Source organism: Azolla caroliniana, unplaced genomic scaffold (genome assembly GCF_043228905.1).
Source record: "Azolla caroliniana isolate FFs.n. ecotype wild unplaced genomic scaffold, voAzoCaro1.0.p SCAF_474, whole genome shotgun sequence".
In the NCBI taxonomy this organism is placed as follows: Eukaryota; Viridiplantae; Streptophyta; class Polypodiopsida; order Salviniales; family Salviniaceae; genus Azolla; species Azolla caroliniana.
The window spans coordinates 2,671-14,620 of record NW_028230909.1 but is presented as its reverse complement, the minus strand read 5'-3'; the positions used below and the strand labels follow the sequence as shown (position 1 = coordinate 14,620).

At 35.3% G+C, this 11,950-nt stretch overlaps 1 protein-coding gene across 1 annotated transcript; it reads right to left on the bottom strand.

The window, feature by feature from the left end:
* Positions 1–6,617: 6,617 nt before the first annotated feature.
* LOC147848187 (uncharacterized) lies at positions 6,618–9,127 on the bottom strand. Its single transcript, XM_087338617.1, has 3 exons — positions 7,688–9,127; positions 7,188–7,240; positions 6,618–6,926 (listed from the first exon to the last, which is right to left on the bottom strand). The coding sequence occupies exons 1-3, from the start codon at positions 9,125–9,127 to the stop codon at positions 6,758–6,760; spliced, it is 1,662 nt and encodes a 553-aa protein (XP_087194743.1). The 3' UTR covers positions 6,618–6,757.
* Between the last annotated feature and the right edge of the window lie 2,823 nt (positions 9,128–11,950).

Sequence of the window (11,950 nt, the reverse complement as noted above, 5' to 3'; positions counted from 1 at the left end):
TTCCTGTCAGCTCACAATCGTTGCTTGCATCTAGGCGTGTCTGGAGATTGCAGACAAGGAATCAAAGGAAAGCAAATCCTTCAAACACTTCTTCCGCCATGCCGCAGAGATCAAAATCGGCAGTGCTTGCTTTGTGTAAACCCTAAACCGTGATTCTAATGTATGTTTAAGAGCCTGACAGTTCGTTGAAACCCTAAACCGTGATTCAAATGTATCGTTTACAGCCTGAAAGTACTAAATCTCTGAGTCCTTGATGCATTTTTTTTATTTTTTTATTTTTATTTTTTATTATTAATTATTATTATTATTATTATTATTATTTATTATTATTATTATTTATTATTATGTCAGCATTTTGTTTGTCTTTTTCTATCTTGTGTGCAAATAATTTCTACGAATTTTAACGCCCCAAGTTGTGTGTAACTTCATTTTATGTAGATATGAGCCCAGTTTCACCTCAAACCGAACCGAACCAAACCGGTAAGCCATGGTTTAATGGTTCCAAAATAAATATTTGGTTTGGTTTGGATTATTAGCCCTACAGGCCTTATTCGTTCGTTCATTGGCCAAGTTAATCAAGTTCAAGAGAAGAACGGTTTGGTTTGGTTCTAAAACTCAGATTTATCGGTTTATAAGTTTAAGTAGTTTGGTTTAAAGGTTTATTGGTTTTTGGTTAACTTTATTTTCCTTAATGCTTATTTAATTTAATGGTTTAGTTAATATTTTTTATTTGATTAACTTAACTTAAATGCTTATTTAATTTAATGTAGTTTTGTTTATTTAGTTTTTAATTAGTTTAACTTAAATGGTTCGGTTTAAATGGCTTGACAATCCATTAACGGTTTGGTTTGGTTTGGTTCGATTTCAACGCAAAGAAACCGAATTGGCTTCATATCTAATTTTGTGTGCAAACTTTGATGAATTTTGTTGTCTTTATCTTATGAAAATTTGAAAATTGGAGGGTGGGTGCGACTTAATGGAAAAGGAATAAGCTTATCAAGCGTAGTTTTCAAAGCAAATATTGGTGGAGAAAATGAGAACTCAACATGATTTTCATTTATCGATCATGTAGGGTCACGACCAAATGGGAACTTGTTTGGGTACTACTAAGCCATGCTAGTTTGTTATGAAAAAGGTCATAAGCTTCCTTCCATATATAATTGCATGTCACTTGCAATAAATGTGACATGGTATTGCTAGAAATGAGATGTCTTTCAATGACATTTGCATGCATTTTGTGATGGTTCATTGTGGCTCAAACCCCACTAACATACATATGTGAGAGTGTTGGAGTCCTAAAGTTGTTAGCACGATATCAACCTAAAACCAGGACGAGTTTTTATGATAACCATCAATGGTGATTGCAAAGCATAGGATTCAACACTACGTCATCATGGTTATATGTATTTAAATTCTAAAAAATTGTGAAGATACTTGCATGACGCTATATAAGCAATACTTTGCTAGACATAATGCCTTCACATTGGGCTCGAACACAATGTCTTTTTTAAGTTACAATGTCGGAATAAAGAAAAAAAGTCTATGATAGCCCACAATCTATTAAGAGCCACAACCCAATACATTTACTACCTTTACAAATTTAAAAACCTACATTTTATTAAGAGCCACAACCAGTGTTGGGCAAAGTCTCTAGCCCCTACCGGAAATTTTCTTGGTTTTTAGGATCTTAACCGAAATTGAAAATTTTTAACCGGCCACTTTCCTACAAACGATAATGTCAACCGGAACATGTTGAAAAAAACTTTTTAGCGCATACCAAATCAAATAAAAAAATGTTTAGAACATACCAAATCAAATAAATTGCAAAATTATGGATCCAAATATATATATATATTTCAAAAAATGTTTACAAACTTTGTAAACTCGCATAAGCAACATTTTAGATCAAATCCATGTATCAAATCTATTAAAAAATAAAGAAGAAAGCGGAAGGCTCACACACACATGCAAATCCATGTATGTAAATGTAAAAGAAATTGAGGGAACAAATATATTGCAAACAATATTGAAGGAAAAGATCAAGAGAAAAAAAGCGACGTCTATATTAAAACAATATAACAATACAAATGCAAGGTAATAATGCAATATACATGCATCCTTGTGATTTATTCTTGTCTATTTTCATCATCTTTTTGTGCTTTTTTTGTGCTGAGATAATTTGTTGTACATAATTTCCGCCCATTTTTCAACCTATCCTCCACTACATGTGTTTGAAATACATGTTAATTCTCATCTCAAATTTGTTGATTCATCTAGTTATGTTGTCGTTAGTAAATAGTATGCCAGATTTGTCTAATTTGAAAGGGCATCATTTCACTTTGGAATTCAAAGATGTTTTGTACCAATGTTTGTAGATGGTTCTCCATACTCAAATACATTTATGGAGTCACTTTGGAAGCAGTATTATACATACAATTGAATGCAACTTTCATTGCTCCTCTGGTATACTTCCGTGTACATGTACCATGGTACCATGGAGGTCTTGAATAATCAACATTCTATCAAGGTTTACAGATAAACCTTAGTCTGCAAAAAAGAACTTTAAAGCATCTCGATTTCCTGGTTATTCCTCGAAAGGGATGGAAATCAACACAATGTTATCAACAAACATATATAGTGCATCATCAGCAAGCACCCAATATCCTATATAAAGATTGAAGAGAGTATGTGATAATGGGCTCTCAAGATTCGAGCAATTGGACGTCACATTGTGTTGGTGTTTCTCCAACAATCCTAGAAACACCATCATGCAATAATGTTACAACTAGCCCGACCCATGGAAATAACGAAACCCACATGAAAATTCCTCTTTCAAGAGTATATCAACATGACCTTCACACCTCAACAACGTTAAAGTCGATGAAATATCATAGTAACCCCCTGATGATGACGAAGAAGAGCAAATCTCTTTCCACACCTAGTTCCCTTACATCTTCACAACTTCATGTTCACCCACTAAAAAGAATCGCGAAGATTCAACCCTCTTCTCCAATGCACATACTTTGTGATGATCCCACATCCATGAATACCTTTGACCAATTGTTCCCATTGGCCAAGCCCAATAATGTCTCATCAAGAAGGATTAAGTTATTAGATTACATGGGGTGTTCACCTGGTTTGTCTAGGTTAGAACGACAATATTTATGTGATGAATATCAAGATAAGGTCCCGAAGGAACATTTATCTTATAAATCACCTTTGGGCCAAATTAGCACACTACAACCTTTTCAAGGTTGGGAAAATGTCAAGGAGGTTAATGAACTTGATTTAGATGCACTTAACACAAGCTTTGGCGATCATCTGTTAGAAAAAGATAGCAGTGTTGGTACTCAAAAATCAATGTGTTACACATGAGAAACCAAGAGAAAATGAGGACATAACTAATGTGGAGCCAATTGTGATCAAGGCTTTAATGTTAGTCAATGGTGGGCTTAAGAATGAGATCTATGCATTAAAGGAAACAATTCACACTAAAAAAGATGATGGAGGTTTGGTGTTGGATGAAAATATGGCTCATGTGAATGAGCCCCAAAAAGTTTCAATAATATTACTCGATATCGATTGTAAGAAGGAGAAACAACATCCAACTTCTTGTGTGCAGGTACTAGAGTATATTTATGTCTTTATTTCTAATAACGTATCCTTTCTTTTTGTTAATTTCATAAATTTTAATATATAGGGGTGCTAGCCAATGTTGGGCAAAGTCTCTAGCCCCTACCGGAAGTTTTCATGCTTCTTATGATCCTAACCGGAATTTAAAAATTTTAACCACCACTTTCCTACAAGCAATAATTTCAACCGGAGCATGTTGATTTTTTTTTTGCACATACAAAATCAAAAAAATAAAATCAGCACATACCAAATCAAATAAATCAACCAGAACAACTACGTCAATCACTCTAGTAAAATGCATATCAAGTTTAAAGAATTAAACAATGGACGAGAAGTTGTTTGGCCCATGTCAATGATTATATTTGGAATTCTATATGTAGCATCCAAACTCATGAGTTCATTGTCAGACGAAGGAATATAAACCCACTTTCGTTGGAACTAACCATAATGAAATATACTATGGGAGCATAATTTTTGGGATCTCTATATGCCATGACAATTATTCTCTTCCATAAACCACTTGACTAAGTTTGCTGATTAACAAGATTCATAACATTTAGGTAATTGAATGCGGATATGGATATACAAATGCTTGTTAACGATCTTCCACGTCCACCAAATTTTTTTTAACTCCAGGGTTCTCCCTAACCCAGATTTTCATTCTCAGTCTCTTGTGCAACATTATGATGGGGAAGAAGGGCGTCGTGGTATTTGCCAGGAATGACATGACCATTACCAATGGTAATTTAAATTTTAAATAATAATGGTGGAGAGTACTGGTCATTAAATAATAAGCATACTAGTAATCCATAGATTCATTGATTCATCTACTACCCACTACAAATTATGTGTTCCTTCTAGTCATTGCAGGTCAGATGTTTCTACTTCCAATACCACCACCACCACTAATACTAATACTAATACTAATACTAATACTAATACTAATACTAATACTACTACTAATATTGACCCTCGCTACGGAGTCGATAAACGATTGGTTCCAACAGGTCCCAACCCTCTCCATAACTAATTCTCATATCTAACCCAACCTCATCCTTATACAGTCTCCTCCCTAAAATGCATCAATCATATCCTCTCCTAATGCCTATCATCATCGATTGGCAGATTATTATCTTGACATTGGCTACCATGACCACAAAGCTCTGTCTCTCTCTTCTTTTTCTCAGAGGAGTTTGAAGATGATATGCATGTTATTGATCAAATGCCACAACATCGTGTCAAGATGACCACCATTGGGTTTTTTTTAATGTCTTGGGTGCTGAAGCATATACGATGGGGATCAGATAGACAAACAAAGAACAGAGAAAAGATTCAAACACAGAAAAAAACAGATAGAAAACAGAGAGAATTCATAAGCAGAGAAAGAAAAACAGACAAGATACTTACTTCAGAATCGAACAGCAGATTGTGGTGCAATCAGTCAGAAGCGAAGCGACAGGGATCAACGAAGAAAGAGGAGGAAAAGAAAAGCTTTGTATGTTTTTTTTCTAATTTATATAAATAGCCGGTTCATAATATATGAACCGCCTAAGCCGGTAAACCGGTCCCGGGATCAATTCCGGCTTTTTTGTCTCACACTTGTGCTCATCATTATAATTTATAATTAATTTAGACGTTCTTTTTTGTTAGATTGGAAAATTTCTCAATGGGAGCTATGCTACTAGTGTTAAAAACGGTTTGAAGGCAATTCTATTTGATTAGAATCATCTCATTTTCTAGAAATCATCCGTCAATGAAACTCCCTTTCTTGATCCATTTCTGTCTTTCATATTCCCGATTCATTCTCACTATCAAAGAGAGTAAAATCAACATAATAACATCTAATCCTATCAAATCTCACTATGTGCCTCTAAGGTATTATTGTCCACGAATTTTTATTTTATTTTATCTCATTCACTAAAACATACAAAGTTTCAAGCTTGCCAATTGGAAATATTTATGGAGGAAACAATATCTTCTCAAACTATACCGAAATTTTGGTGGCTCTATGTAAACTCACTCGTGTGCTCCTAGAATTTCCTATATATTCCAAAACGTTGTAGAAGAATACTCTTAAGGTGAGTGCAACTAAAAGTATTTCCATATCATCTTTTGATGAATCCAACGGAACATTTCAAATTGATACGACAATAAACACCCCAATGTTTTTTGTAGTACTCACACATAACCAATTATTGTTTTTTTGAGCTTGTCTTCCACCTAGAACTTAATACGAAAATGAAACTTAACATATTAGTAAAGAAAATCAAAGCCATTGATAGCTTTGTTGGGTTACATGTCCTCAATGTACACATTAAATTATCAAGCTACAAATGTTTGAGAAAGCTATTGATGAAAGTCAGAATTATTTTTTATCAATGGAGTAGATTACAATTACTTTGTGGATTCTTGTTATGCTAGACTACCCATACCAAACACATGGATAGCACCATAATCTTCTCATTAAGGACTTTATGTCAATGTAATCTTCTCAAGAAATTGTTACCATTGTCACTACTTTAAGGACATTCATTGCAATCTTCTTGTTAAGGACTACTTGCCAATCTACTTGTATCGATGTAGCCTCCTCAAACTCTTCTTACCAATGTAATCTTCTCAAGGCCTACTCGTCAATCTATGCTTATTAAGGACTATGTTTCAATGTAATATTCTCAAGAACTTCTTAGTAATGTAATCTCTTCATGACTTCTTATCAATGCAATCATTTGAAGTACTCCTTACTAGTGTTATCTTCGTAGGGACAAGTTATCAATGTTTCTTATTAAGGAATTCATATCAATACAGTCTTCTTATGACAAACTTTGTACCAATGCCATCTTCTTATTAAGGGCTTTGTGTTGATGGTATCTTCTTATTGAGGACTTCGTATCAATGTAATATCAATGTAATATCAATGTAATATCAATGTAATCTTATTCTTAAGGACTTTATATCAAAATAATCTTCTTACTAAGTACTTCTAATCAACGTAATCTTCTTAAGAATTTCAAAACGCGTGTAATCTTCTATATGACATCTTATCCATGTAATTGTCGTGAAGGACTTATTCAATGGAATCTTCTTGAAGAGCTAACTTATCAATGAAATGTTATTTAAGGACTTCTTAGGGATGCAATCTTCTCAAGTTCTTGCACATACTAGCGAGGTTAACTCTATGGCCTCTTGTTATACACACGCTCTTCAAAACTTCCGAAGGTTTGCTCAACAAGTGGAAAAGACCTCCTCGTTCTTGCTTAGCAAACCCATCTCCCGAGCTTTGCAAAGAAGGGTACCTAATTGAAGAAAACTAGAATTGAAATATCTCAAACATAAACCAATTTGACTACATATTTATATTTATTATACTTGGGGAGAAAAACACCAAAACTTCCAACCAAGGGCATTTGGGGAGATAACGGAAATTCTAGAAGGGCATCCCGGGAAATATGAAATAATCGAGAACTCGGAAGTTTCTCGCCTTATAGATCAAACGAACAGTGACAACTTGGGTCTCGAATATGAGGCGAGAAACCTCTCAATAATATATCACTTACCGTGTTGCCTCTCCATTTGCATCTCTCTCCATGCCAGAGAATGAGAATAAGTTCTGAAAACAAGATGCAATTTGAAGGATTGAGATTGTGATAACAGATGAATCATGCAAAAAGATCAGCTTTTTCTTTATTATATCAGGATTCATAACATCCCTACCGTCGAGATCGATACGAGAATTAACAACCAAGTGGTGAAAGACCATCATCTTCACTATGATGAATCCTTTGGTGCTCTAAAACAAATGAATGGAATTTACAAATAACAAGGGGGGAGGTACCCCTCCTTGTGACTGCAGTGTTTGTATATATATGTATATATATATATACATACAAGAGTGGCTCTAGGTTTACAATGTGCTGAAAGTTCCTAGGTATGTCAAGCAAACCAGTAGATAAGACCTAATTAATGGCATGTAAGCAATCGAAATGACATTGAATTGACAAATGCAAGGAATGCAGCAAAAAAAACCAACAAACTTAACAAGATATGGAGACTTCACCTTGAAGATTGAGGAAAATAAAGGCTGCCGTCTTCGTTGTTGTCCCTGCTCTTCCATTTTATCTCTTCTTCTAGCATTTCCCTTGATGTCTCGCGAATGTTGACCTATTTCTTGCAATAATTTCAAGTCTCTATTCTCTTTCCTCAAAGAATCCATGACTTGTTCCATGGTTACCCTTTCTTCTTCAAGTGCCTTGAGTCTTTCCTTAAGTTGATATATATTATTAACTCCATCATCAACAATATTGTAGCATTTGATCTGTGAGCATTTCGTTGAATCGATTGCTGCAGAACTATAATCTATGAGTGGACGATTTTTGTGGGGTAATAGGATTGCTTCCATTCCTTCCTCTTCAAATCCTTTATCCGTTGTAATTTGTACTAGGCCATTACCATCCTTTTCCCTCCTCGTGATCAATCGATCTTCTTCAACATTCGAATTAGACTGGTGATCAACAAATGAGGTCAAGTTAGATGCTCCATTCTGAATTTCATATACATCGTGGACACCTTCGCTAACATTCTCTTCCGCACGATCAAAACCTTTGGTGCCAATATCCATACTATAATATCCTCCAATATAACTATACATATACTCATTGCTTGGGTCACGATTAGTTTCTTCATCAATTGAAGGACATGATGACCGATGTTGTTCCATTACATTCTTTTCCACATCCTTATTTATCATCACCCTCTCATTATAATTAGAATAGGGTAGTGAGCAATTTGACAAATCTTGTGGATGTAATCCAAGTTGGTATAGCTTCCCATTGAAAGAATGGTTTTGCAATAACTCTTCTTCTTCTTCTTCTTCACAACTTGATGAATTGGTGGTCCATCTTATTAATGGATCAATATCACTACGGCATTGATCCCTTTCAGAGTTCATCCAATTAAGGATTATCTGCTCATGATCGAGAGCTTGATTGTGTTGCTGCCAATAGTGAACAAATCTCTCCTCAAGTTGTTTCAGACGATCTAAAATCATCGATACAGTAGAATTACTCGGCTCAATCTCCTTTGCACCATTTTGCATTAAATCATGAGAATCCACATACTTTTCATGTGCTTTCTGTCCTAACTTCTCCATAAGAAGACGAAGAAGAAGAAGAAGAAGAAGCTCATTTTCCCTTCTTATGCTATCTTCCTCATTCCCTTCCATGAGCAACATTTCTACTAATTCTCTGCTTCCCTCAATCTTCTCTGCAGATCCATCGCAATATTCCGACATCATCATGAAGTGCGAGATTCTTCGATACAATGCCTCGATATGTTCCCGCAAGCCTCTGGATTCCTCTTCTTTCTCGAGAAGCACATGTTTCAGGAGATCCATAGCTTCCCGTGCGTGTGTTTCTCTCTCTTCGGCATCGCATCGGCACCGCCGAGCTTCCATTAGAGCTGTCGCTTTCTCTTCCTGGAGCCGTGAGATCATCGCCATCGCTTCGATTGCAGCGGTCGAGGCTGCCGCCCTCTCTTCTGCGAGCATGGTCTCAAAGTAGAGCCTGTGAGGGCTTTCTTCTTGCACAGACAAGTTATGAGCTCTGTCAGGAGGAAGGTTCTCTTCACACCCTGGTAATGTCTGAGCTTGTTTGTGAAGTTCTTCTTCTTGCTCTGATCGACAGGCTTCTTCCCAATCTCTCCTTGCAACTCCTTCTCTCTTATACTTTCTTCTTCTTCTTCTTTCTTCTTCTTCCTCTTCTCCTCCTCCTTCATGAGCAGAAACATCATCATAATTATTGCTCATATGCTTTATCCCATCCTCCATCCTCCTCCTTCAGACGACTCTGTGTTCTTTATTTCCATGGAGATAATGCTCTCGACATTATTAATCTGTGAGAAAAAGACAAAAAAAGAAGAAGGAAAACATCCTCTATGTCATCCATCACTCATAACATGAAATCTTTGAAAAAAGGCGAGGAAATTTTTAACAGAGGATAATTCAAGAAGAGGGTTTCTTTATAAAATGAAGAAGAGGCAGCATCAGAGCAGGTCCTGATGAATAAATAAAATAGAATAAAATTAAATTCAAATACCCCAAATGCGTTATACTGGAATTTTATTAATAAAACCAGATTGTGTAACGGAGAAGACTAATGTTAAGCAGAGGATTAGAATGCAGAGAAAGAGAATGAAAAAGAAGATGATAATGCATTGATCGGAAGCAAAGAAAATGTGGACCAAAATAATTTAAAACAAATTAATTAGCCGACAAAATCCAAAATACAAAAGATTTAGGTCAGCAGAGAAAACAAACAAGATCGCCCAAACAATATTTTATACCTGTGGAAAATTTAACCAATGGAATTATGGGTTTGCTTTGACATGATTCTTTCAATACTGAGCCAGAAAAAAAGAATGAAGGAAATAAGTAATGGTATATAAGTATGTCATAGGTCAGATAAGGTTCTGGCTATTGAAAAGCTCGGAAATGAGAAAGCAAGGAATGAATCGAATAAAGAAAGTGTCGCAGAGAAGAATTTCGAAGAATAAGCAGAGTGTGTGTGTTCTCGAACCGTTTTTTGTTTTGTTTTATACGAACCAACAAAAATGAGAGACAGAGGAATTATGAAGAGGAAGGAGAAGGCGCCTCTTTGGAGATGAAATGAAAGGCTTCTTATTTATTCATCTTCTTTTATACACACAAAACTTACATATATACATATCTCTTATTATTTATACATATACATACATATACATATACATATGTACATATATATGTATTATGTATACATATATAAACCCCTCTCTCTTCTTCACACATAGATAGATGTCTTACTACTACTATCATTAGCCCTACTTTATCCTCACCCAATGAGACGACGACAACAAACAAACAAACAAGAGCATCTCGATTGGTGGTCTCTCCGAATTGTTGGCGCAGATTGTCCACCCTCTGTCTCCATCTATGTCTCTGTCTCTGTCTATGTTTATGTCCATGTCCATGTCTTTGTCTATGTCTATATGTAGATTCATTCTCACTCACAACTACTGCTGGTGGCGACGTTACCATCATCATCATTGTTATTGTTTACCTTCTTCTTGTGTTCGTCATTTGCCAGTTCTCTCGAGACTTGACCCACCAAACCACTCTGCCCTATCTCTCCTTTAATATATACTTGTAAGCACCCTTGTCTAGCCATCGAAAAGTATATCAATCATCTACCTTGTTGGTTGATAGATTCTATCGACGCCAATGTATCTATATTTCTTGTCTTTATCACCCATGGAAAATCATTATCATTGCTTGTTTCTTCATTTTTGTATCCCATAATTGGCTTCAATTGTTGGCATCCTTGATGTGAATATTTAAGGTTGTAAGAGACTTCAATTGTTTTGCTCATACACAAACCTTTTGTGTATTTTCGCAATATGTGACATGTTACATGAAGTTGAAGAAGGTCTTTACACCTTCGATTTACAAAGCATTTTCTGAATATGCCACATGTACATGAAATTGAAGGTCGTTACATTTTTATGATGTTTCACATTCAATCGGCTACCTCATCCAGCTTGATATTCCACATGTTGCTAGATGTTGGCAAGGCTAAGCCATGCATGCCACATCACAACATTGCTCCTTGAAACTTCGCCCAATCATATATGATTTCAAGTCTCGACAAGAGGGTCATAACTATCTTCAATAGTGCAACCTCACTAACCTGATTGTACATTGACACCCATGTAACATGTCATCATTGGTACATTAGTTGGATTTGGATTTGAGCATTTTCCTATAGTAATATTAGAACAAGTGTTTACTTTGAAATGGTGATCATATCTTATGCTATGCATCAAATGCTACATATATTTCCCATGTGTGAAGCTATGAATTCTTTGTGCAAGTTGCTTGCTTAACATGTAAGCGAAACTTCTATTCTATCAATTTGAATTGAAACATAGGGGTGACTGGAATGAATGTTAAGACTCAAGCTAACTTATTTGCTAGCATAGCAAATGCTACTACCTAGACTAAACAAATTGATCATATTTATGTTAATAATAATGTGCATGCCAATGATATTGAACATATAATGAGCAATGACAATATAAACTTTGATTCTTTATATCTAATTGCATATGATCATGCTCTTGCATGATAGGGTTCTAGGTTGATTAATAAACATAATCTTAGGCAAAAATACAAACAAAACTTGTACATTTGCAAGATCTTTTTAAGGGTGGAATTTGTGAGACTTAGTTGTGTTGCATAAACCATTAAGTGTTGAAGAGAATGCATGCTATACATAATAGTCTTTCCATT

What these genes read in the sequence shown, in the direction of transcription:
- LOC147848187 (XM_087338617.1), bottom strand. Translation starts at nt 9,127, where the DNA reads ATGGCGATGATCTCACGGCTCCAGGAAGAGAAAGCGACAGCTCTAATG. An exon ending in TATTTTCCTCAATCTTCAAG is followed by an intron (nt 7,241 to 7,687) that starts GTGAAGTCTCCA and finishes TCTTGTTTTCAG; the next exon opens with AACTTATTCTCATTCTCTGG. An exon ending in GCAAATGGAGAGGCAACACG is followed by an intron (nt 6,927 to 7,187) that starts GTAAGTGATATA and finishes TTCTTCAATTAG; the next exon opens with GTACCCTTCTTTGCAAAGCT.